At 36.7% G+C, this 23,903-nt stretch overlaps 1 protein-coding gene across 1 annotated transcript; it reads right to left on the bottom strand.

Annotated features, from left to right (window-relative positions):
- Positions 1-515: 515 nt before the first annotated feature.
- On the bottom strand, positions 516-20,475 carry LOC112045416 (facilitated trehalose transporter Tret1). Its single transcript, XM_052888875.1, has 10 exons — positions 20,436-20,475; positions 16,310-16,465; positions 14,732-14,930; positions 13,463-13,653; positions 12,363-12,415; positions 11,317-11,428; positions 10,344-10,602; positions 1,838-1,892; positions 1,245-1,356; positions 516-849 (listed from the first exon to the last, which is right to left on the bottom strand). Exons 1-10 carry the CDS (start codon positions 20,473-20,475, stop codon positions 587-589), a joined length of 1,440 nt encoding a protein of 479 aa, XP_052744835.1. The 3' UTR covers positions 516-586.
- Between the last annotated feature and the right edge of the window lie 3,428 nt (positions 20,476-23,903).

The following is a 23,903-nucleotide window of genomic DNA, read 5'->3' as shown; positions in this document are numbered from 1 at the left end:
AGTGTTTCGCTCGGCCAAAGTAAACATATTATTTCCCTTCAAACTAATCTGCTGCAGTCATTCGGTACATCAATATTTGGTGCAATTTAAAGTATATTTCAAGTAGACTTGGTTAACTAATTTAACTTAGTTAGCTTAGCTTACAAACTTGACTTACTTACAAGACTTTGCTAACGGTTCGGAAGGCAGGTTCTGCTGTGAAGAGCTAGCAAGCAAGTCGACAGTTGCTCTTTTAAAAGAATCCGACTCTCTACAAATTAACTACAAACAAACAAAACGTTATACATTAAATTTATTACAAACTAGCTGACGCCGCGCGATTTCACTCGCGTGGTTCCCGTTCCCGTAGGAATACGGAAATAATATATAGCCTATAGCTTTCCTCGCAAAATAGGCGATATATATACATTTATAACAGAAAGAATTTTTCAAATCGGACCAATAGTTCCTGAGATTAGCGCGTTCAATCAAACAAACAAACAAACAAACTCTTCAGCTTTATAATATTAGTATAGATAAGGTTGTCATCGAACAAAAAATAACTTTAGGAAGTTCTTCTAATTTTATTTCCAAGATTCACAAAATGCTACAAATCGTCTTGAATATCCATCAAAGTTTTTCCTTTTGTTTCCGGTATAAAGAACGCAGTGAACAAAAAAGCGCAAGCACACTTTACAGAGAAGAACCAGAATGCTATATGACCTCCGATTATTTCCAACAATGCCCCAAAAGCCGTTGTCACTCCAAATCCACATAGATACGACGTTGTTAACGCCACTGTGGAACCTTTACTTCTGACATTGGGTGTAAACATTTCTCCGATTAGCGCATTTGGAATTATCCCAAAACCTGTAACACATAAAATGATTAAAGTTTATTTAACTGAAAATGTTATTAAAAGAATCATGGAAATACTCGTACATTCCATAACATCAGCAAATCAAGAAGCAGTAAAATGTTTTGTACTAATCCAAAAGTCATCGTAAATCATATTGTACACACTTTTGTAATTTTGGAGCCTACTTTAAATAAAGTTTACTTTACAGTTAAATATAAAAAATTGCAAAAACATAAGAATTAAGAAGACTGTAGCAGTTCAGTAGTGTGACTAAATAAATTAATCGGTTCGGGCAGCAACACATGCTTCTAATTAGAATGAATTATGGTATAGCCACTTGCTCCTCACTATCACCGTTAATATAATTCGAGTACCCAGTTAGTATATGTTAGATCGATGTAATTACCTGAATCGTAACCAATGTAGAATAAGATTAGCACCACCAACGGCAACCAGTTGATTATATCGACAACTGGATTCCCTATTCGATCCAAGTAAAAGTACAAGCCTAATGTGAACTGAAAAATAAAACAAAGTACTTTTTGTAACACAAATACTTAGGTGCGAGTTCGTGAACAGCGGAAATGGAGCTAAATCAACACGATTTGACGGGATTAAGGTGACAACATTTGATTTTGTAATATAAATCCACCAAATATAAATCCATGATAATATAAATCCACCAATTTCCCAACCTTGCGTTTTCCGTGAACTTTTGACGGCCTCCGTGGCCGATTGAGGTTTTCTTAATTGATCCAAGTCTGGCTGGCGAGAGGCTTGGAGCCGTGGCTAGTTACCACCCTACCGGCAATGTCGTACCGCCAAGCGATTTAACGTTTCGGTATGTCGTGTAGAAATCGAAAGGGGTGTGGATTTTCATCTTCCTCCTAACAAGTTAGATCTCTTCCACCTAACTAACTCAGGCGAAATTGTAGTCAAGGGCTAACATATAAATATCATAGCAAGATTAACAAAAGCTTATGTTAACATACAACTTACCATAGTTAAAGAACATATAGCCGTTGATATTAATAAAAGTAGTTTCCTTCCAGCGCTTTCAATAAAGAAAGGTGTTATAAAACCAATTTAAAACACATAATAATGATCATGGAAATGTTAGATTCCAACGTAGATCCAGCTAATTCAAAAATAGTAGCGGAAAAGAATATGACAGCCAAAACACCACTGCAGTGTTGCAAAGCGTTAATAAATGTTACAGTAAATAAAGCTTTTCTGTTACTTTTGAGTGAAAACAAATCAATCCAATCTTGGATATTATTTCCTTTATTTTCATCAGTGGATTCTTTTTGACTTTTTATTATTTTGTCTACGTCATTTGCTCTGCCTAAATCTTGTAGTACTTTTTTTACATCCTCATTTTTATCTGTAAATTTAACTTGAGGTTACAAAATGTTTGAGTCTGATGATGATTCTAAGAACCTCTTTCAATAAGTAATTGAAAGTAGTTAAAAGCAGATCTATATACTTTTTAGTATTAACTTTTTCATTAATTAATTGATTGAGCCTTTAGTGACCTAAGTCTCGTTACTTCATTGTTTAGCGTATGTGTTTTGGGATCACAAGGTCCTAGATTCAAGTTCAAACCTATATATTGGTATAAAGTGATATTGAGTTCTTTTCTTTTTTATGTAAGAGTTGGAAAGTTAGTATAACTCCGAATTTCGAAGTTAAGTAAGTTACCCTTCTCATTCTGAGAGGAGACTCGAGCTCAGCAGTGAGCCGAAATGGGTTGATAACGTAAGTAAGTTAAGAAGCCGGTTCCGATCACTGATTACAAGTTATGCTAGCTACTCACCATCCCATAATGAATTTCATTTCATAAGTCCACATATCTGCAGCGCTGCAAGTACTGACTTATTGGATGGTGACAACTTCTGGATCGGGATATAAACTGATACTAAGTTCTTTTCTTTAAAAATATTTTCACTGAAATATGGGCCCAGAGTGGAAAAGGTGTGATACCACTGAACTTGGAAGAGATGCTGGTCCCGATTATTATTGTTAACATCTCGAAGTCATCGATAGTTTACGAGTCAAACAAAATGATAAAAATTGTAACGTATACTTAATAAACAAATAAGAAACACATATTGTGTTAACAGATCCAAAATTGCTTAGAGCAAAAGTAATATCCAACAAGTACCTTGTATTGCATAGAACATAGGACTCTCTGGTATCCATATTAAGGATAATATGTGAGCTATGCTCAATGCAAATCCAACGTAAATAATCCCATAGTAAGTTAGATATGATCCTACGGCATATATCAGCATTATACCAACATTGTTGAAAATACCTATACCCGTCAATAGTATGCCTCTGATTCTTGGAGATCTGAAAAATATAATGGGTATTGTAAGGGCTCTCGTTCTTATTGAAATAAACTTTATTTGCCATAATACACTTAAATATACAAGATGGTCATACAAATATAAAGTCATAGTGTATTGCCATATAAATGACGCGCAAATTTTACAGTAAATATAATTGTTTGAGTATATATTACTTACCCACAATCATACAATTGTTTTAATTACGAAATAAAATTTAAATTTAAAATTATACATGACATATCAAAACGAAAGTTAGTCTACGTCAGAGTACATAAAACATGATAAATAATAATTAAAAAAAAAAAAGAATAATTATAGATTAAATGAAAGTCAAGCATTACTCCTAATATTAGAATGTCATATTGTAATAGAAACAAATCACTGGCTCATCCCTACACTCGTATCGCAGGCAGCGCACGTCTGCTCTCGACCAATAACTCTCACAGACTGACTGATTGCCCCCACTACCAGTATACATGCCACAATGAACATAGGCACATATAGGTATATATTTAATAGACACAATCACTACAAGTATAAATCCTCGTCTACTTTACTAACGTATTGCCATGGATATGGTTTTAATTCATTCATTAATTCAATTGTGTATAAAGAATTTTCTGCTTTCTAAATTGGTCGGCAGGGTTATTTTATATATCTGAGTACAGAAAGCGCAATGTTGGTAGACCAATCATCAGGTGGACTGATGACAGGCGGCTCATGATCTTGATGATTGGTAGTCCCTACAAGAGGCCTATGTCTAGGGTTGCCAACCGTACTATAATATGTAGTATTGCATTATATTTTGGGTCTGCGTACTATATTCTATTGAAGAAATATATAGTACGCAAAAATACTATATTTTTAGTACTGAAATCTAAGAAACAAATGTTTCATTGTGAAACTTTATATACATTAGTTTTTGACAGATGCAATAGCGTAATAACGAGTCTCGTAAATTAAGCAAACGGTATAAAAAAGAAAATATGCATTTTTTAAATTATTAAAAACCAAAGTTTTTAATACTTTTAAAAATTGCATGTAAAAATCATAATATATGACAATTATAATCAGCGCCGGACCGAGGTAAATTTTAGAATGGAGCGAGATCCAATTATGGCGCCTTTCGCGCACGTAAGTTCATCACATAAATTTCTTTTCGATCTTGTCTTTACCATTTCGGCGCCCCCTAGGATTTGGCGCCTGGAGCGACCGCTCCGTTCGCCGTATGGACGGTCCGGCCCTGATTATAATTTAGTCAAAAAAACCTGATGTAAAAAATCAACAAACTCATGTAGGTTAATGGTTTTATGAAAATAAACGTAAAATACTATATTTTCTTGAAGCATACTATATTTATTTCAAAAAATGTTGGCAACCCTATGTCCTGCAGTGGACGTCCATCAATTGATATGATAATGATGATGATGAAGAAGTAATAAAGTTAGTGAATATTGTTGGAACGAATATATATTTATTTATAATAATAAAGCCACATACTCACGCCACGTATACCCCGGGCCAGATTCGAACCTACACCCTCCGAAATCGGAAGCAGAGGTTATATTAAACATCACGTGTCTCAAACGGTGAAGGAAAACATCGTGAGTAAACCTGCACACCAGAGAATTTTTCTTAATTCTCTGCGTGTGTGAAGTCAGCGTGGTGGACTAATGACCTAACCCCTGATGATGACGATGATGATGATGATGATGATGATGATGATGATGATGATGATGATGATGATGACGATGACGATGATGATAACGATGATGATGATACTCACGCCATTTCACCAATGTACACCAAGTTCATGACATTAATGATACCAAGTGCGACACCTGTCAAGAGTCTACTGATACACATCAGGGCCAAGGTTTTAGCAGTCACCATAAACATGTAGGATACCACTGACATTACTCCACCCGATTATTATTCCTCCATTAGATTGAATTACTACTTAAAATTACATAATTTCTGAGAGGAGACTCGAGCTCGAGCAGCGAATATGGGTTGATAATGATGATGATGATGATGATGATGATGATGATGATGACGGTGATGATGATACTCACGCCATTTCACCAATATACACCAAGTTCATAACATTAATGATACCAAGTGCGACACCTGTCAAGAGTCTACTGATACACATCAGGGCCAAGGTTTTAGCAGTCGCCATGAACACATAGGACACCACTGACATCACTCCACCAGCTATCAGGCATGGCTTCCTGCCCCTCGTGTTTGATAACCAAGTTATTATATATGCACCTGAAATTGAAGAATGTAATCTTTAACTCAAACGGTGAAAAAAACATCGTGAGGAATTTGAATAAAGATTTAACGGCCTCCGTGGCGCAGTGGTAGGCGCGGTGGATTTACAAGACGGAGGTCCTGGGTTCGATCCCTGGCTGGGCAGATTGAGGTTCTCTAAATTGGTCTAGGTCTGGTTGGTGGTTAGCGACCGTGGCTATTTACCACCCTACCGGCAAAGACGATTTAGCATTCCGATACGATGCCGTGTAGATACCGAAAGGGGTGTGGATTTTCATCCTCCTCCTAACAAATTAGCCTGCTTCTATCTTAGATTGCATTACTTACCATCAGGTGAGATTGTAGTCAAGGGCTAACTTGTAAAGAATAAAAAAAAAGGAAACCTGCAAACTTGAGAATTTTCTCAATTCTCTACGTGTGTGAAGTCTGCCAATCCGCATTGGGTTAGCGCGGTGGACTATTAGCCTAAACCCTCTTATTCTGAGGAGAGACTCGTGCTCAGCAGTGAGCCAAATATGGGTTGATATTGATGATGATAAATCTTAATCTAACTTATAACTTATCTTAATAACTTCGATAAGGAAGCTGATAGAAGAATACAGCTTGGTTGGGCAGCAGAATTTAAATCGGGTCTTCAAATCGTCAAACCCCAAAGCTTGAAGACAGAAGACTTTTTAATGAGTGTGTCCTGCTTGTCATGATACAAAAGCGGAAACGTGGTTAGATATTAGTAACTTAAATTATATCTATACTAATATATAAAGCTGAAGAGTTTGTTTGTTTAATTGAGCGCGCTAATCTCAGGAACTACTAGTCCGATTTGAAAAATTCTTTCAGTGTTAGATAACCCATTTATCGAGGAAGGCTATAGGCTGTATATTATCCCCGTATTCTTCCGGAAACGAGAACCACGCGCGTAAAACCGCGCGGTGTCATCTAGTGTAACATAAAGATAACAAGTTTAAAATATACTCCACAAAATTATTTTATTGATGTCCTAAAACGATTAGATAAACTGTTTAGTATGATTAGTTAGAATTATATTAACAGACATGAAGAAATCAAGAAATTATTGTAACAATATAAGGGTACGTAAATTGTTTTGGACTTAAGGAATAGTTTCGAGCCAAATCGTAAACATACTCGTAGGTCGAAATTTCTTTTCCAAATATATATCCTGATAATATTAAATAAATTAAGTCATTAACATTAAATAAAATTGCATTTCATTGTTGATGATAGGTAGTAGATTAGTCCCTACAACCTCACAATTTTTACCTCTATAATGATAATTATCAATGGCTCAAACCCATATTCGGCTCACTACTTATCTCGAGTCTCCTTTCAGAATGAGAGGGGTGAGGCCAATAGTCCACCACGCTGGCCCAATGCAGATTGGCAGACACACGCAGAGAATTATGAAAATTTTCAGGTATGCAGGTTTCCTCACGATGTTTTCCTTCACCGTTTGAGACATGTGATATTTAATTTCTTAAAATGAAACTGAAAAGTTGGTGGTGCAAGCCCCGAACCAAATTCGAACCCACACCCTCCTGAATCAGAGGCAGAGGACATATCAACCGGGCTATCATGACTCATTAATGTTATTAAAACTATTGAATTGTGCTTACCAGCTATAGCTCCCAAATAAGTTAATGTAGCGACGACGGATAGTTGAGATTCAGTAAGCAGATACGGCAGTGGGGACTGCTCAAGGTCACGTAGTAATGGCAGGCCTGGTCCCGCCCAGGCACCAGAATATCCATTTATTATTTGTCCTATATATACTGTGAAGAAGAAGGAGAATCTTTAATGTAGAAATAGCCCGTCCATACGGCGAACGGAGCAGTCGCTCCAGGCGCCAAATCCTAGAGCGCCGAAAATGTAATCCTACTCAACCGTACACAGTACTGCGCCTAATTTTCAATTCACCCCAGAGTATGGTCAAGATCTTCGCGTTCCATTACTTTACACTCATAATTTGTTATAGGTATCTACATATTATTAGGAAACAGGAGAGGCGCCTTAATTGGATCTCGCTCCATTTTAAAATTTACTTCGGACCGGCGCTACTAGAACGTTTAAACAGTGCATTCATCTTATTAAATAATACAGTTCTTCTTACTGCCATGTTGTCTTCAAAAAAGGTATCAATATCTTTTTTTTTCTTGAGAAATAATTAGGAACTTAAACTAACTTATCTTACACAAGTCATGCCCAGGTAGAATGGTGACAAGAATACTGGCTGCATTTCCGCCGGATAGGTAGGCTGATCCTTTGCGAAAATCCACCCCTTCTTTCACCAGAATACCCTTTTTAATGTTTTTAATAAATTACTTACAACATGAAGAGATAATAACTTGCCGTTTCACTCCAGTTATGCGTACAAACATGTTAACAATTTAAATTAAAATTTCACAGCATCCAAATGAATTTATCCACATATAACGCGGGCTGTCTCAGTCGAGTATTATTTAATAAGGTTTTGTGGATACAATCATGCTTTATCTCATATCTAGCCAGATTACTTAGATATGAAATATCTTCGAAACATTAAAAAATATTTTCGCCATTATGTAGGTACAAGAAGCGACTATAGTCTGGCAAGTACGTTGATGACATTCATGATATGCGGGCGACGGGGAGAAAGACTACGCGGGTGTGACATTGTGCGTGCGGGGAAGTCTGGTGAATCAGTCGTTTTCATTCATCGTTACACGCCCCCCGGCTCGCGCGAACCGTCGGGAGTGTTACGAACGAAGTTGTCAAGCTAGTGCGTGCGTTCCGGTACGATTTCGTGTAAAAACTAAAAGGAGTGTGAATTTCATCCTACTAACAAATTAGCCCGCTTTTATCTTAGACTGCATCATCACTTACCATCAGGTGAGATTGTAGTCAATGGCTAACTTGTAGAGAATGAAAACTTGTTTTTAACCGACTTTAAAAGGAGGAGGTTATTTTCTAATACATACAGTACCTTTTACTCCATAACCGATCGGATACTAGCTCAATTGATTTTTTCTAAAAGCTTCATCATGATCGGTCGATTAGCTATTAAAAGATGCTTGATTATGAAGTCTTAATTCTGGACAATGCCAGTTTAAGATGAGTAAAGATTATGTAATTTTTCATAATGTATGAACTCAAATCGTGGCAAAATTGATTAATTCTTCTTATTATTTCCAATGTTATCAAAATTATAAAATCATACATCAATAGAAAACCTTATTACAATAGAGGGTATAGTCGTTTAGAAATTCTTTACTGGACGGAACTAAATCACTTATTAATTTAAATTTATAATAAATAAAATAATTATAACAAATACACACCGTCTAATTCACAAAGAGGCAAGGTACACTAGCACTATTATCCCTCTGGATAGCAAGGCTTAACCTTTGGGCCAAATAAGCGCCAGCTCTTGGGTCACCTGAAGCATGGACCAACTTGTCAGACATAGCATTGAAAAATTTTTAGTATCGGTTGACTATGGAACTAAAGTCTCAAAGGCAAGCGCCACAAATACATAGTCATTCGACATGACCGAGTATTTACGACGCTTACAAAATTGAGCGTATTCAGCAACTGCGCCAGGCGTTTGGGACGTGCGTGATAGATGAGACGCTGCCAACGTATCTACGCAGGTTGCGTCCCATACTAAAGCACGCCCCATAGACCACGGCACTATTGTCATCCCATCAGGCCTCTTGCCGTCATCCCTGAACAAACCGGGAGGTTCTAATTGCGCAGGAATAGCTGCAGTGGCCAGTGGGCGACGAATTATATCGTTAATAGTACCGTGGCGATACAAACGACCAGCGCTTCTGCTGCAGCTAAGTCCATGATGACCAAATTGATCCACGCGGCTACCAAAGGATTGATTAATTGAATTTATTCAGTAGTTTTGGCGTGGCGGCCAACAAAAAGTCAGACATACAGACAGACAAATTAATTAATTTAAATGAAACACTAGCTTTCAAATTTAAATATTGTATTCGTTAAATGTACACAATTATAATTCAAAATTAACTTCAACAATGTAAATACAATTCATACGCGTTTCAAAGTGAAATACGACAGTCAAATAAGCAAAGTAAACATTATATTGTTTTCCCTCAAACCAACGTGCTACAGTCATTCATTTAGTAAATTGGGTGCAGTAAATTTAACTTGAATTTTTTTATTAATTGATTATGAAACACGGCTAAAACTCACGTGATATTAGGTCGGAGTATGACCGACTAGTTTCGAACCCATACGGGGCCCTTAGTCATGAGCTGGTTCTTGCATCGCGGCACGATCCAAACTGCGAAGCGGCTGCGCGACGTGCGCGCTGGGAGAGGGATTGAGTGGTGGGGAATGAAGGTTCCGTTACACTCTACGACGGTTCATTAATGTCATCTTCATTAGACTCGTCTTCTTGTAAGCAAAAATAGGGTTGGGCGAGCGCAGAAGCATCGCCTGATGTGACCCCAAGACTGAAAGAAAGATAGAGGACGGAACGGCTCTCTAAGGGATGAAGTGTCCAATAAGAGTTCAAATGGTCATTTCGCATGATCAGATGAAACCGATAGAATGGATAGTATAAACTTATACCTCTTCCAATTAAGCTCGCCATTTAAGAGCCGATGGACGTTGGGGTCTCAAGATGCTGGAATGGCGACCCCGCACCGGAAAACGCAGTGTCGGTCGACCCCCCACTAGGTGGACCGAGGATATCAAGCGGGTTGCAGGGAGCTGCTGGATGCTGGCGGCTCGAGATCGTTATGCAAGAGCAGTCCAGCAATAGACGTCTATCGGCTGATAAGGTAAGTCGTGAGATCGTAGTCAAAGACTAACTTGTCATAGAATAAAAATAAAATGAGTACAATTACAAAGCGGCTTGAATGTCCAACAAAGTTTTTCCTTTTGTTTCCGGTATAAAGAATGCAGTGAACAAAAAGGCGCAAGCGCATGTTCCAGAGAAGAACCAAAACGCCACGTGACCTCCGATAATTTCCAATAACGCCCCAAAAGCCGTTGTTATCCCAAACCCACACAAATACGACGTTGTTAGAGCCACTGTAGAACCTTTGCTCCTGACATTGGGTGTAAACATTTCACCGACTAACGCGTTTGGAATTATCCCAAAACCTGCAAGAAAAAATATTGAATTAAACCACAGAATATAGAAAATGTTACAGGTACAGTAAGGGTAAGCTAGTACCAGTCAGTCTCCCCAACTGCCAACATCACCTGCTCGTGGTGCACCCTGCAGATGGACTTATGAGGCTTTGGCGACAAACAAATGGGGGTATGTTTATTCACATTGGCTAGATTTTTAAATGGCACAGGCCGGTGTCGGGCAGCATTGACACCGGTGCGAGAATTCTGGCCCTGCGCTAACCAACCCGCATGCCCAGCGTTGTCCGTATCGGGCAATTCTTTGTAGATGGACCAACAAAATATGCTTGGAAGTCCCTACAAAAGTCCTGCACTATTATGCAGTCCTGCATAATAGTGATTGAAACTGAAGATTCGTAACTTTAGATCGAAAAAACTTCAGGTAAGCTACTTAGAACGATAATTTACAAACTCAACATTGTAATTTTCAAATTCATCGCTATTTATTTATTGTTTTATTGCGTCGGATAGAGAGAAATTTATATTTCTCTCTATCCGACAAATTTGAAACTCACACTATTTTACACTTCCTTAGCCAGTTTGTTCTTGGATTGCTGGAATAATGTTTGATAACATGTATCAAATTTTACTCAGTAGTTCCAATTTCAGCATATACTGAAGGTGAATTTGGGTGGTTGATGTGTGGAGAAAAATAAACTAATGCTAGAGAATGAATTGAATTACCTGAATCGAAACCAATGTAGAATAATATTAGCACCACCAACGGCAACCATTTGATTTTATCTACAACTGGATGCCCTATTTTGTCCAAGTAAAAGTACAAACCAAGTGTGAACTGGAAATGAAAATAAATAACTTTTTAGGTACTAAAGCTCTTAGCTGTGTATTGGATAGAAGCAGGCGTTACTATGCGGAAGTTCATCATGAATAGATAAAGATTTTTTTATTTTGCTATCATCCGCGAAAAGCCGACGAACCCATGCGACAAAATACTCTCAATTATCCTCAAAAAAAAAACTCAAAAAGAAAAATTGACCTGGGTGACGTTGTCGCATGGGTTCTTCGGCTTTTCGCGGATGATAGCAAAATAAATAAAATTTTATCTATTCTTAGCTGTGTGTTCATCATATATATCCAAAAATTCCTCCTTATTAGAAGACGTTATAAGGAGCATAAACCCTTCACGCAGGTGGACGGGTTTAGCGTCATAAAGTTATAATATTTAACTATTGGATGCTAAAGATAATGAACAGGACCGTAGGCTTAACACTCTCTCCAGGAGGAGAAGACTGAGGACGTAACACTTCGTTAAAATATGCCAGTGTCTAATATTCAAGTCACATCAAACGTCAAGAAAAGGTTCTAATGTAGCTTTGGCCTACACTAGCAGGTCAAGTTTAAAAAAGCATATAAAAAACTGCAAAACTCACCATAGTCAAAGAGCATATAGCAGTTGATATCAATAAAAGTATCTTCCTTCCAGCGCTTTCAATAAAGAAAGGTGTTATGAAACCACCAGTTAATTTAAAACACATAACAATTATCATAGCAACATTAGAATCTAACGTAGATCCAGCTAAATTGAAAATGGCAGCGGAAAAATATATGATAGCCAAAACACCGCTGCTATGTTGTAAAATGTTAATAATTGTGACAATGAAAAATGCTTTTCTATTGCTTTTAATTGAAAACAATTCTATCCAATCTCGGATATTGTTTCTTCTGTTTGTCTTTGTAGATTCCTCTTGTGCTTTTATTATTCTGTCTACATCTTCTGTTCTGCCTAAATCTTGTAGTACTTTGTTTACGTCCTCGTTTCTACCTGTAATTTAATTTATAGTTAAAGTTTATTTGAGTCCAACAGGTACCTTAAGCTCTCCTAGCATTCATTTACTTAACACTTTCGCTGTGGCATTGATTTTTCTGTACTTTCCTCTGGTGCGGTCGGTACAAGGATTTTTGAACTCATACTAAAACTTTATGTGCAACTTCCATCACATTAATTATTTGGATTTACACATTTATTTTTTTGGATTAAGTATACTTACATTAAATAAGCATGTAACTTTTAGTAATAAAGCTATTGTTTATTGTTTATGTAGTTCAGTACGAGGTCCATCGACCTCGTAACTCTTGAACAGGCTAGACGTACAAGGTCAATTGACCTTGTACCGCAGCGAACATGTTAATGGAGAAAATTAGCTGTGTAACAAAGCTATTTTTCAAGGAATCGATAAAGTGCAATATCAATTTTTGCTAGCATACTCGTAAGTGAAAGTCAGTCGATTCTCAACCATCGGTTTTTGAGAAGAATTGCCATGTTTATGTAGCCTTTCATAGTCAATGTGATTGTGAATGAGATGTTAAGCATCACAAGGGTTTCGAACATACGTACGCACCTATAAAAACGGAACCCTTATGATCACTCGCACACATCCAAATGTCCGTCTCTCACAGTCAATCTACAGAACCAATTAAGCTGAAATTTGGTACACATATAAATTCCTGTGACCCAAACGTACAGGTCTACCGTGAACATATGAACACTGAGTAGAGGGCACTTATAAGGGCAAGATGGAAAGTTGAAAAAAAAAACTTTCACAAACTGCATCGTGTGATATATTAAACGAAGAGTAAACATAAAATAAGAATATGTTAATTTTTTTTCTAATTTTGAAATAGATAGTTTTAGAATTTAAATAAAAATTAACTATTCATTCCCCTTATCTGAAAAACTATCGAATCAAGAATTATTATTAAGATTATCATTCAACGTAAAGTACCTAACAATGACTTATGTTTTGCATATTAGACAAGTATTGGCAAATCCCAATTAAAATTTTCTAAAGTAGCGTAAAAATAATTATACCTTGTATTGCATAAAAAATAGGACTCTCTGGTATCCATATCAATAAGAATAAGTAAGCTATGGCCAGTATTATACCAACGTAAATTATGTCATTGTATGATAGGTATGGACCTACGGCGAAAATCATCAGCATTCCCACAGTGGTGAAAATGCCTATCGCTGTCAACAGAATGCCTCTGATTTTTGGAGATCTGGAAAAGAATGATAGGTTTAATAACCCCGACAATCTCTTCGTCTGGATCATACCCAGATTAGATTAGATTAATGTAAAGAAATTTGTGTTAACTTTTTGACGGCCTACGTGGCGCAGTGGTATGCGCAGTAGATTTACAAGACGGAGGTCCTGGTTTCGATCTCTGGCTGGGCAGATTGAGATTTTCTTAATTTGTCCAGGTCTGGCTGGTGGTGCTGCATCATCACTTACCATCAGGTGAGATTGTAGTCAAGGGCTAACTTGTAAAGAATAAAAAAAAAAATAACTAAATTGTAAAATAAATAAAAGCCTTTTGTTTATTCTTAATAGTTATTAATTGATTATTAAATAATAATATTTTAATTTTATAAGTGCATTATAATTTTAAGGGGTTTCTTTTCTTTTATTTAAAAAAGAACCCTTTTCGGTGAAGGCCTTCTCCAGGTGCAGCCATTTAGATCGGTCTTTTGCCTTCACTGGCCAGTTTTTGTGGGTGAAATTCGTTATGTCGTCGACCCACCAATAACGTGGTCTGCCTATGCCTCGTGAATTCATATACCAGTTCTGGCCATTTCGTTATCTTGGTTGACCAGCGGTCATCTGTGAGTCGAGTGACATGTCTGGCCTATTTCCATTACTAATACATTTACTAAATTAACTAGTCACAGTAATTATGCATTTTGGTGTAGAATTAAAAACATTTAATTTAATCCTAAATCCTTAAGTTGGATATTTCAACAAATTATAATGAATGTGATTATCTTTATAACATTAATACGTAATCAAAATGTAAGAGTAATTGTGATAGCCCAGTGGATATGACGTCTACCTTCGATTCGGAGGGCGTAATTAAAAAAAAAATTACGTGTCTCAAACGATAAAGGAAAAACATCGTGACTTTGTAAGGAAACCTAAATATTTTTTTAATTCTCTAATATGGGCCAGCGTGGTGGATTATTAGCCTAACCCCTCGCATTCTGAGAGGAGACTTGTGCTCAATAGTGAGCCGAATATGGGTTGTTACTATAAAACTTCAAGGTAAAAAAAACAACAATATTCACCACTACATTACTCACGCAATTTCACCAATGTACACCAAGTTCATGACATTAACTATACCAATAGTGACACCTGCCAAGAATCTGCTGATATACAACATGGCCAGATTGTTTGCTGTCGCCAGGAATACGTAAGACAATACTGACACGAATCCACCAATCACCAGGCATGGTTTCCTGCCTCTTGTGTTTGATAACCAAGCTGTTATGTGTGTACCTGAAATAGCAGATTGTTTATGTATTTAAAACGGCTTTATTATGTACAGCCCCGGCATGCCATAGGAATTAGCATCAGTGTTACAATATAGACTTATATTAAGGGTTTTTTTTTAATCTTCAGAGTTAGCACGGAAATGCGTGGCATTACATCGTGCTAACTGCCTCTAAATTATTTCTCTTTTCTTTTTCTCTTCCTTCTTATCTTAAGGGGTAAGCCCAAAAAAGGTGTGTATAAAAGGTGTATAGGTATTTTTGGCAGAAGGCTTCAAAACTGGATTTAAAAAATAAAAAAACCAATGTGGAACAAAGATTCTGATTCACAATATTTTTCAGGACACCTTAATTAACAAATCGAATTGTAACTAAAATATGACCCTAGAATGGCAGATAATGACCTTGAGTGGAGTCACGCACTTGTGAACGTTGTATGTAGGGTTAAAGGCGCCTTTGACAAACACTTCCCTTTTCCACTCAAGTCACTCTCCCCCGCCTGTCCCAAGTAACTCATCTGTTATTTATTTGGGATAAGAAATAAATGATGGAAAATATTCATATTGAAACATTGCAAATATTGCGAGCGTATTAGTAAATGATTGATCAATTAAATTAATTTGGTCTACCTACTTCCGTCATACAAACAAATTCAACAGACTTCAAAGTTACAAAAATAAACTAAAAAGCTAAAATAACGTCGTATGTGCTTCCTTCTGATCACTTTGAAGGCGGTCCCTAGCACGCATCCATATCACGCACAATTAAGATATGTTTTTTATCCTTCCATATCCTATCCTACTAATATGATAAACGCGAAAGTTTGTATGGATGTTTGGATGTATGTATGGATGTTTAGATGTTTGTTACTCTTTAACGCCGCTATTACTGAAGCGATTTGGCTAAAATTTAGAATGGAAATGGATTTTACTCTAGATAACAACATAGACTACTTTTTATCCCGAAAAAATCCATGGTTTCCCGAGATTTGCGAAAACTGATGATTTTAATGATATGAATGTTTGTAACTCTTTCACGTCTCGACTACTTAAGCGAATTAGCTGAAATTTGGTATTAAGATATATTATAGCATGGATTTACACATAGGCTACTTTTTATCCCGGAAAATCCATGGTTCCCGAGGGATTTGTGAAAAACTAAATTCCACGCGGATGAAGTCGCGGGCGTCCGCTAGTAAAATACATATTTTAGTTGAATTCGTTTCCACTAGTGCTAAGCTATGCACCAATGAATATGATTGGTGGATATCAAACGCATCCATAACAACGTAGCGTATCACATCTCTGGTAAAAAGCACCACAGTCAGACAGACATACAGATGCAGAGGAAAGCTTTGTTTTATACTATGTATTGATGAATTCTTACCAGGTATTGCTCCCAAATAAGTTAAAGAAGCGACGAAGGATAGTTGAGATTCAGTAAGCAGATACGGCAGTGGGGACTGCTCAAGGTCACGCAGTAATGGCAGGCCTGGCCCCGCCCAGGCACCGGAGAATCCATTTATTATTTGGCCTACGTATACTGTAAAAATATATACAATATATTTAATATACTGGAATGGTGACCCCGCACCGGAAAGCGCACAGTTGGTCGACCTCCCACTAGGTGGAACGATGATATCAAGCGGGTTGCAGGGAGCCGCTGTTTGCTGGCGGCTCAAGACCGTTGTGCTTGGAGGCCCATGCAAGAGGCCTATGTCCAGCAGTGGACGTCTATCGGCAGGTAAGGTAAGGTAAGGTATACTGTAAAGAAAATAAAATCTTTTTAACAAAAAAAATAAACTGAACTAGCTGACGCCGCGTGGTTTCACCCACGTGGTTCCCATTCTTGTAGTAATACGTGGATAATATATAACCTTATCCGATAAATGGGCTATATAACACTGAAAGAATTTTTCAAATCGGACCAGTAGTTCCTGAGATTAGCGCGTTCAAACAAACAAACTCTTCAGCTTTATAATATTAGTATAGTTATATTGGGTGGCTAATAGATAGTGAATAGGACAGCAGTTCTGTATTTCACTACGTTATATTATCTACGGCTTACCAAACTAGAGATATTAGTGAGTACTTCCTCGGACCATTTCTATTCATAAAAGGCTCTACTACTACTGTATATTTACTGAGAAGACAGAAAATATTTCACAGTGTTTATTAAAAAACAAATTACTCACAGCACGACGAGATAATCACTTGCCGTTTCACTCCAGTTATGCGTATAAACATTTTAACAATTTAAATGAAAATTTCACAGCATCCAAATGAATACATCAACACAGATACTATCTGAACTACACTCGTGAACATTTCATAAGGTATGTGTGGTCTTTGTGTAAATAATCATATAATCATATCTGGCCAGATTACTGTTGTAATAGATAAAAATAATATCTTCTATATAACAAAAATTCTTTGTCATTTTTCATCATTCAAATAGAACTCTTCTCTGGCGTATATTCATTCATATAGTTAGATATTCAGCCATGGCTGGATATATTCAGGAATGGCTACCCCGCACTAGTAACCGCAGTGTTGGTCGACCCCCCACCAGGTGGACTGACTACATCAAGCGAGTCGCAGGGATTCGCTGGATGCAGGTTGCTCAGTATTGTGATGTTTGGAAGTCCCTACAAAAGGCCTATGTCCTGCAGTGGACGTCCATCAGCTGATATGATGATGATGATGATGATGAATAAAAGGACGCACAATCATGTAGAATTTCACTTGAAAACTGGCCAGTTTTGCTTTGACAGTTATATAATTATTGGTAAAGAAAATTATACCTAAAGGCCTTTAAATATAGTCCGATATTCAATAAAGTCCCAAACTCAGAGCGAATTCAACCTTAAGGATTGAGTTTAAGGTTGAATTTGCAAATGCGACTACTTGAATTGAGTGTCAAGAAGTTGTGTTTGGCTCTCATTGAGTGGGGACGTTTTTTGGTCGCTGATGTGCATCCACTTTTTAATAGGAGATCGATGCATTCAGCTCGGTTTTTTTTTTAATTTTTGAAGTGATATCTTTACATGGGAGTGTAAACCGCTTCGTAACGTAAGGCGTTACGGCGCCAAGTTACAAGGTTAGAAGGCGGTGTCAAAAAATAATCTTTAAGAGCCAGTTTGGTACAGCATCCATACCGATGAATAGAAAGAACACAGGCACGCTGTTAATTATCGCTTTTTAGAGTAAGCACTGCTGAGCTCGAGTCTCCTCTCAGAATGAGAGGGTTTAGGCCAATAGTACACCACGCTGGCCCAATTCGGATTGGTAGACTTCACACACGCAGAGAATTAAGAAAATTCTATGCAGGTCCTCACGATGTTTATCCTTCACCGTTTGAGACACGTGATATTTAATTTCTTAAAATTTTTTTTTTTTTATTCTTGACAAGTTAGCCCTTGACTACAATCTCACCTGATGGTAAGTGATGATGCAGTCTAAGATGGAAGCGGGCTAACTTGTTAGGAGGAGGATGAAAATCCACACTCCTTTGGTTTCTACACGACATCGTACCGGAACGCTAAATCGCTTGGCGGTACGTCTTTGCCGGTAGGGTGGTAACTAGCCACGGCCGAAGCCTCCCACCAGCCAGACCTTAACCAATTAAGAAAATCTCAATCTGCCCAGCTGGGGATCGAACCCAGGACCTCCGTTTTGTAAATCCACCGTGCATACCACTGCGCCACGAAGGCCGTCAACGACATACTACGACTGATAGTGTTCAGGCAGATCATAAGATAACTTAAGAGATAACCTATCAAGCAAGCCATATTGACGGCCGCGTGGTACGGTTGGTAGTGGCACTTAGGCTTTTGCATCTAAGGACGTGGGTTCGATTTCCCATAGCATATTTACGTGTGATGGTAAATTTCATGTTTTTTTTATTCTCTATAAGTTAGCCCTTGACTACAATCTCACCTGATTGTAAGTGATGATGCAATCTAAGATGGAAGCGGGCAAACTTCTTAGGAGGAGGATGAAAATCCACACCCCTTTCGGTTTCTACACGACATCGTACCGGAACGCTAAATCGCTTGGCGGTACGTCTTTGTCGGTAGGGTGGTAAGTCACGGCCGAAGCCTCCCACCAGCCAATTAAGAAAACCTCAATTGGCCCAGCCGGGGATCGAACCCAGGACCTCCGTCAAGTAAATCCACCGCACATACCTGAGGCCGTCAAAGATTTTTTTAGAAGAAGAAGTGTCTAGATTTGTCTGTATTTAATAGATCAAACGCAAGTGGAAGAGACAATCAGCTAATTATGTAAAACCATTTTTTTTATTGAGAAAGAATACAATAAGGAACTTAAGCTAACTTATCCTAATAACTATACAAATCATGCCCACGTGGATTGGCGGCAAGAATACTGACTGCATTTCCGCGCTGGACAGCCAGTCAGATCAGCCAGCAGGGCTGATCCTTTGCGCAAAAAATGAGCCAGCCCTTCTGTCATTAATAATAACTAATTTTAGTATTAGTTTTCTTGTTGGAAGTTTGAAAATTTTCTAACCTGAATTAGTTTCTTCTATGCTGAAGTTGCTGTAATTAAAATTTTTAAAGCCTAAAGAAGAAAAAGTGAGTAAAGACAAAGAAAGTAGAGGAAGCTTTAAAAATTAAAAAAAGTCTTGTAATGAAACCGAAGCGAGCAGTCTTTTTAAAAAATTATTTACTCATTGAGGTCAATTGGTAAAAAACTCGTGTCTACTTGTAATTACGAAGATGCTGGCATAAATCTAAGGAGGTGCTGAATTTTGCATTATTATAGAGATCAGGCATTTCAAACAAACATACTCTTCAGATTTTATTCTTATATGACTATAAATTGATTAAAATATATTATCAAATATAATCTACAAAGATATCGAAATAAGTAACAGTAGTGTTAGTATAGTTCTGATTGATAAAGCCTTTATAAGTGCCGAATAAAGTAAAATTAGGTGCCTATTTAAGAAATTTGTGGAAATTATTGAAAAATAAATAAAATGTTCAAAAATATGTTGTTGCAACTAGCTGAAGTAAAACGTCAAGTATTCGTTTCGTTATGTTGTAAGTTATGTTATTTTTTTTAAGTCCTTATATACACTTATATTAGAAAAGCTGAAGAGTTTGTTTGTATGATTGAACGTGCTAATCTCAGGAACTACTGGTCCGATTTGAAAAATTATTTTAGTGTTAGATAGCCCATTTATCGAGGAAGGCTATAAGCTATATATTATCCCTGTATTCCTACGGGAACGGAAACCACGCGGATTAAATCGCGCGGCGTCAGCTAGTATTTTATAAACATGGCTTAAGAATTTAATCTCAATTTTTTCTTCAAAGGAAAGTGAACTTTAAACAGTCGGGATTAGATCTACTTTACTTAAAAAAAATGAGAATTAAATATTAATCCATGTTTATAAATAAGAATGTAAGATTTTTATATATGTGTGGATGATTGGTTCATTTTGAAGCGTCGTTGCTTGGATTCGTCCGTTTTCGGAAATAACTCACCCACATCGCCCGACTCCCCCACCAGGTGGACTGGCGACATCAAGCTAGTCGCAGGGATTCGCTGGATGCAGGTGGCAAAGGATCGTGATGTTTGGAAGTCCCTACAAATGCATATGTCCTACAGTGGACGTTCATCGGTTGATATGATGATAATGATGACAATAGTCCAGCGGGCAGGGGTCGAATCCCGACCTCTCTGAGATAAGTCCCTATTAAAGCTTCCTTTAATGGCCTCAAGGGTACAATAGCTCAACGGTAAAGTTGCCGGACTTATCTCAGAAAGGTCGGGATCACAATGATGGATTGTTGTTCTCGATTTATTGATAAAGGTTCAAGGTTACAAATGAAACTCTTCTGTTTACTGGGTTATTCATTATTATAATATTAGCCGATGCCTGCGACTTCATCTGCGTGGAATTCAGTTTCACGTAAATCCTAAAAACATGGATTTTTACGTGATAAAAAGAAGCCAATATGTTAATAGGGATGATGACAGTTTTTCAAATTGTATATAAATCAAGAGTATGTTAATAGCAAAGCAATTTTGTAAAAGTAACAGGGTGTCTGCGATCATTACTTTCGGAGCTACAGGGATTTAAAATGCCAGATTTGCGGCGCTGCCGCGCATCCCTGAAAAACACCTCATATAAAATGGTACGAATTAACGACGTTGTAGGTACATAATGATCGTTAGATTTGTATGGGCGTTCATACAAAATTACTAATATCTTTGTTACTTGTGCGTTTCTATTTATAGTTCAAATATTAAAAAATGTTGAATGTAAAGAAGCTAAAACTGTATGAATTTTCTTCTAAATACGATAATAGATTGTGAAATTTTATAATCTTATTTATTTGCAAATATCCAGACAATTATTGCTTTTTATGTATAAATTAGTTAACATTGACCTTATTTACCCGAATGTATCATAAAAATAAATATATTCAAACCGGTTCACCATCCCCATTTAGGGTATTATCTATCTATCATATCATATCATATATTCAGCCAAATCGGTTCAATAGTTGCGGCGTTATAGAGTAACAAACATTCAAACTAACATCCATACAAACTTTCGCGTTTATATAACAGTAGGATTTGTTAAATAGGTTACGTTGATTGTAATAATCTCAATGCAGTCTCGGATGAGATATGAAACTTAAGACTACTTGTATTGTTATTTCTTTACTACTGTGATTCGAGTTGTGTCGTCAAAAATGTTTGTACAAATAACTGGAGTGAGGCGTCAAATGTTGATTGCTTTTTCTTGTAAGTAGTAATGTTTTTTTTAAAGATTATTTGCCACATTTTTTTCGGGTTCCGTAGTCTACAAGGAACCCTTCTCTATGACCGTATCTTTTTGTCTGTCTGCGGTTTATCTCAAAGATTATTACTACTAGAAATCTGTAGTTTAGCATGAGTACTTTTCATGTCGCAAGTCGTAAAATTAAAATCTCGAAACGTGTAAAGTAGGGATGATTTTAAATTTTACTTTTAGATTCTTTGTTAATTGATTTAAAACATGTCTTATTTATTTATTTGTCCTAGAAATATGTAGTTTAGCATGAGTACTTTTAAATCGTACATAAAAATTTCGTTATAGTCGTAAAATTATAATTTCGAAACATGTAAAGTAGGGATGATTTTAAATTTTACTATTTGTCCGCTTTTTTTAACAATGTTAATAAAATACAAAATTAAAAAATTATAAAAATATTCCACCCTCCCGTTCGGGATATTTGAGTGACCAAACAGCCTGAAAAGGGCTCCAGAGTGAGGAACCTCCTCACAATACGCGCCGTCTCAAGAATCACTGCCTTTTATATCCGACTCTTGATCCAACAGTTAAGTGAAAGCTTCCTGATTTACGGAACAATAATAGTTGACTCAATGAAAAAACTCCACATGGCGGTAATCTCGTGAGCAAGGTCCAAGTATTTTGATACTTTTTTCCTTTTTAGCTTTAGTCAGATAAAAGATACATATAAAGAGACTTGATAACGGTTGGCAATTCACAATCGTAAATCCTTAAGCGAATAAGCATGTGTAATTGGAATGTTTGCTTTGGGCATGCTTATTCAGGAGCATACTTAAAAATAGCATGCTTATTGCTAGCAAATTTAAACAGATGATAAGCATGCTCGTATAAAGCATACTTAATAGCCTTAGACCGTTAAAAAGAAAGGACCTGCCTCGTAAACCGTTACCCCTTTGTCAAAGATCAAGAATCAATGATCTAACGCGTTTATAAAAACTGTTGCTATAGAATCGATGTTTCATTGTTGAAATCGTTTTTGTCGTGTAAAGAGCTCTCTAAAAATGCCGGTTTGTGTAGTTGATTGGCATAAAAACGGCCAAAAACCTGTAGTTTAGTAAAAGATGGAGTAACGTTTCATTTGTAAGTATTTCTACCATAATTTCATAAAATTTGTAATAAAACGATTTCTAAAAAGAATCGATTCTTTTGACGGAACAACTAAAAAATCGATCAAGTAATCGGACATTCTATATATATATATATATATATTCTGTAGATAGTTTAAGCGATGTGTTGGTTAGTCTGTGTAAAAATTACGCGTGTGTGTATTGCGAGTCAATTATATAGTTGTGTAGTATATGGACACATAATATATTTAATGATGTTAAATGTTTTCGATGTGTGAGTTTACCTCGTCCCACTCAAAAAATGTCAGACTTTTTTGTTCGTGAATTTGGGTGCAAAACAGGTCCATTCTTTTTAATGGTCTAAGTAATTGCACGTTAGCATGCTATTTTAGAGCATGTGTAATAACACCTTTACAACCGAGGTTAGGATACAGCGGCGTAGCGTGCCCTGTATCAATATTAGTTGGTGGGCCCAAAAGAGGGGTGAATAAAATAAATGAATAATATTTATTAATTAGCTATTTATACAGGAAGAAATTTTTTTTAGTGCGGATATTTTTATATTTTGTATATAAACAAAATTTAATGATCACGTATTTTTTCTTTTTTTTTTTAACTCAAAAATAACAAAATTATCGTTAGCTAAAGTTATTTACATTTGAACAGAATTTTAGGGTCACCCTATTGTGCGTTTATTTTATTTTCGATTGATACCTAAAGGACGTCACCAGATCACTTTTAAGCTGAATATATCTTGTTTAGTAATAATATGTAAATTATTTTGTTATTTTAGAGACATAAATTAAAAAAAAAATTACATTAAATGTATCGAACTGTTTGTAGATTTATATTCTATTAATGATACAGAACCACGAAAAAAAATATCCGCACTAAAGACCGAATCACCCTGTATTGAGAAATAATATAAATGAAATGAAATGCAGTATTCTTGCCACCATTCAACGTGGGCACGATTTTATACTCGTAGTTATAACGCCGCTGCTGCTGAAGCGATTTGGCTTAATTAAAAAAATTACTTTTCATCCCGGAAAAATCCATGCTTCCCGAGGGATTTGTGAAAA

Source organism: Bicyclus anynana, chromosome 24 (assembly GCF_947172395.1).
Source record: "Bicyclus anynana chromosome 24, ilBicAnyn1.1, whole genome shotgun sequence".
NCBI lineage: Eukaryota > Metazoa > Arthropoda > Insecta > Lepidoptera > Nymphalidae > Bicyclus > Bicyclus anynana.
The sequence above is the reverse complement of the archived record's forward strand: the minus strand, read 5'-3'. Positions and strand labels throughout refer to the sequence as shown.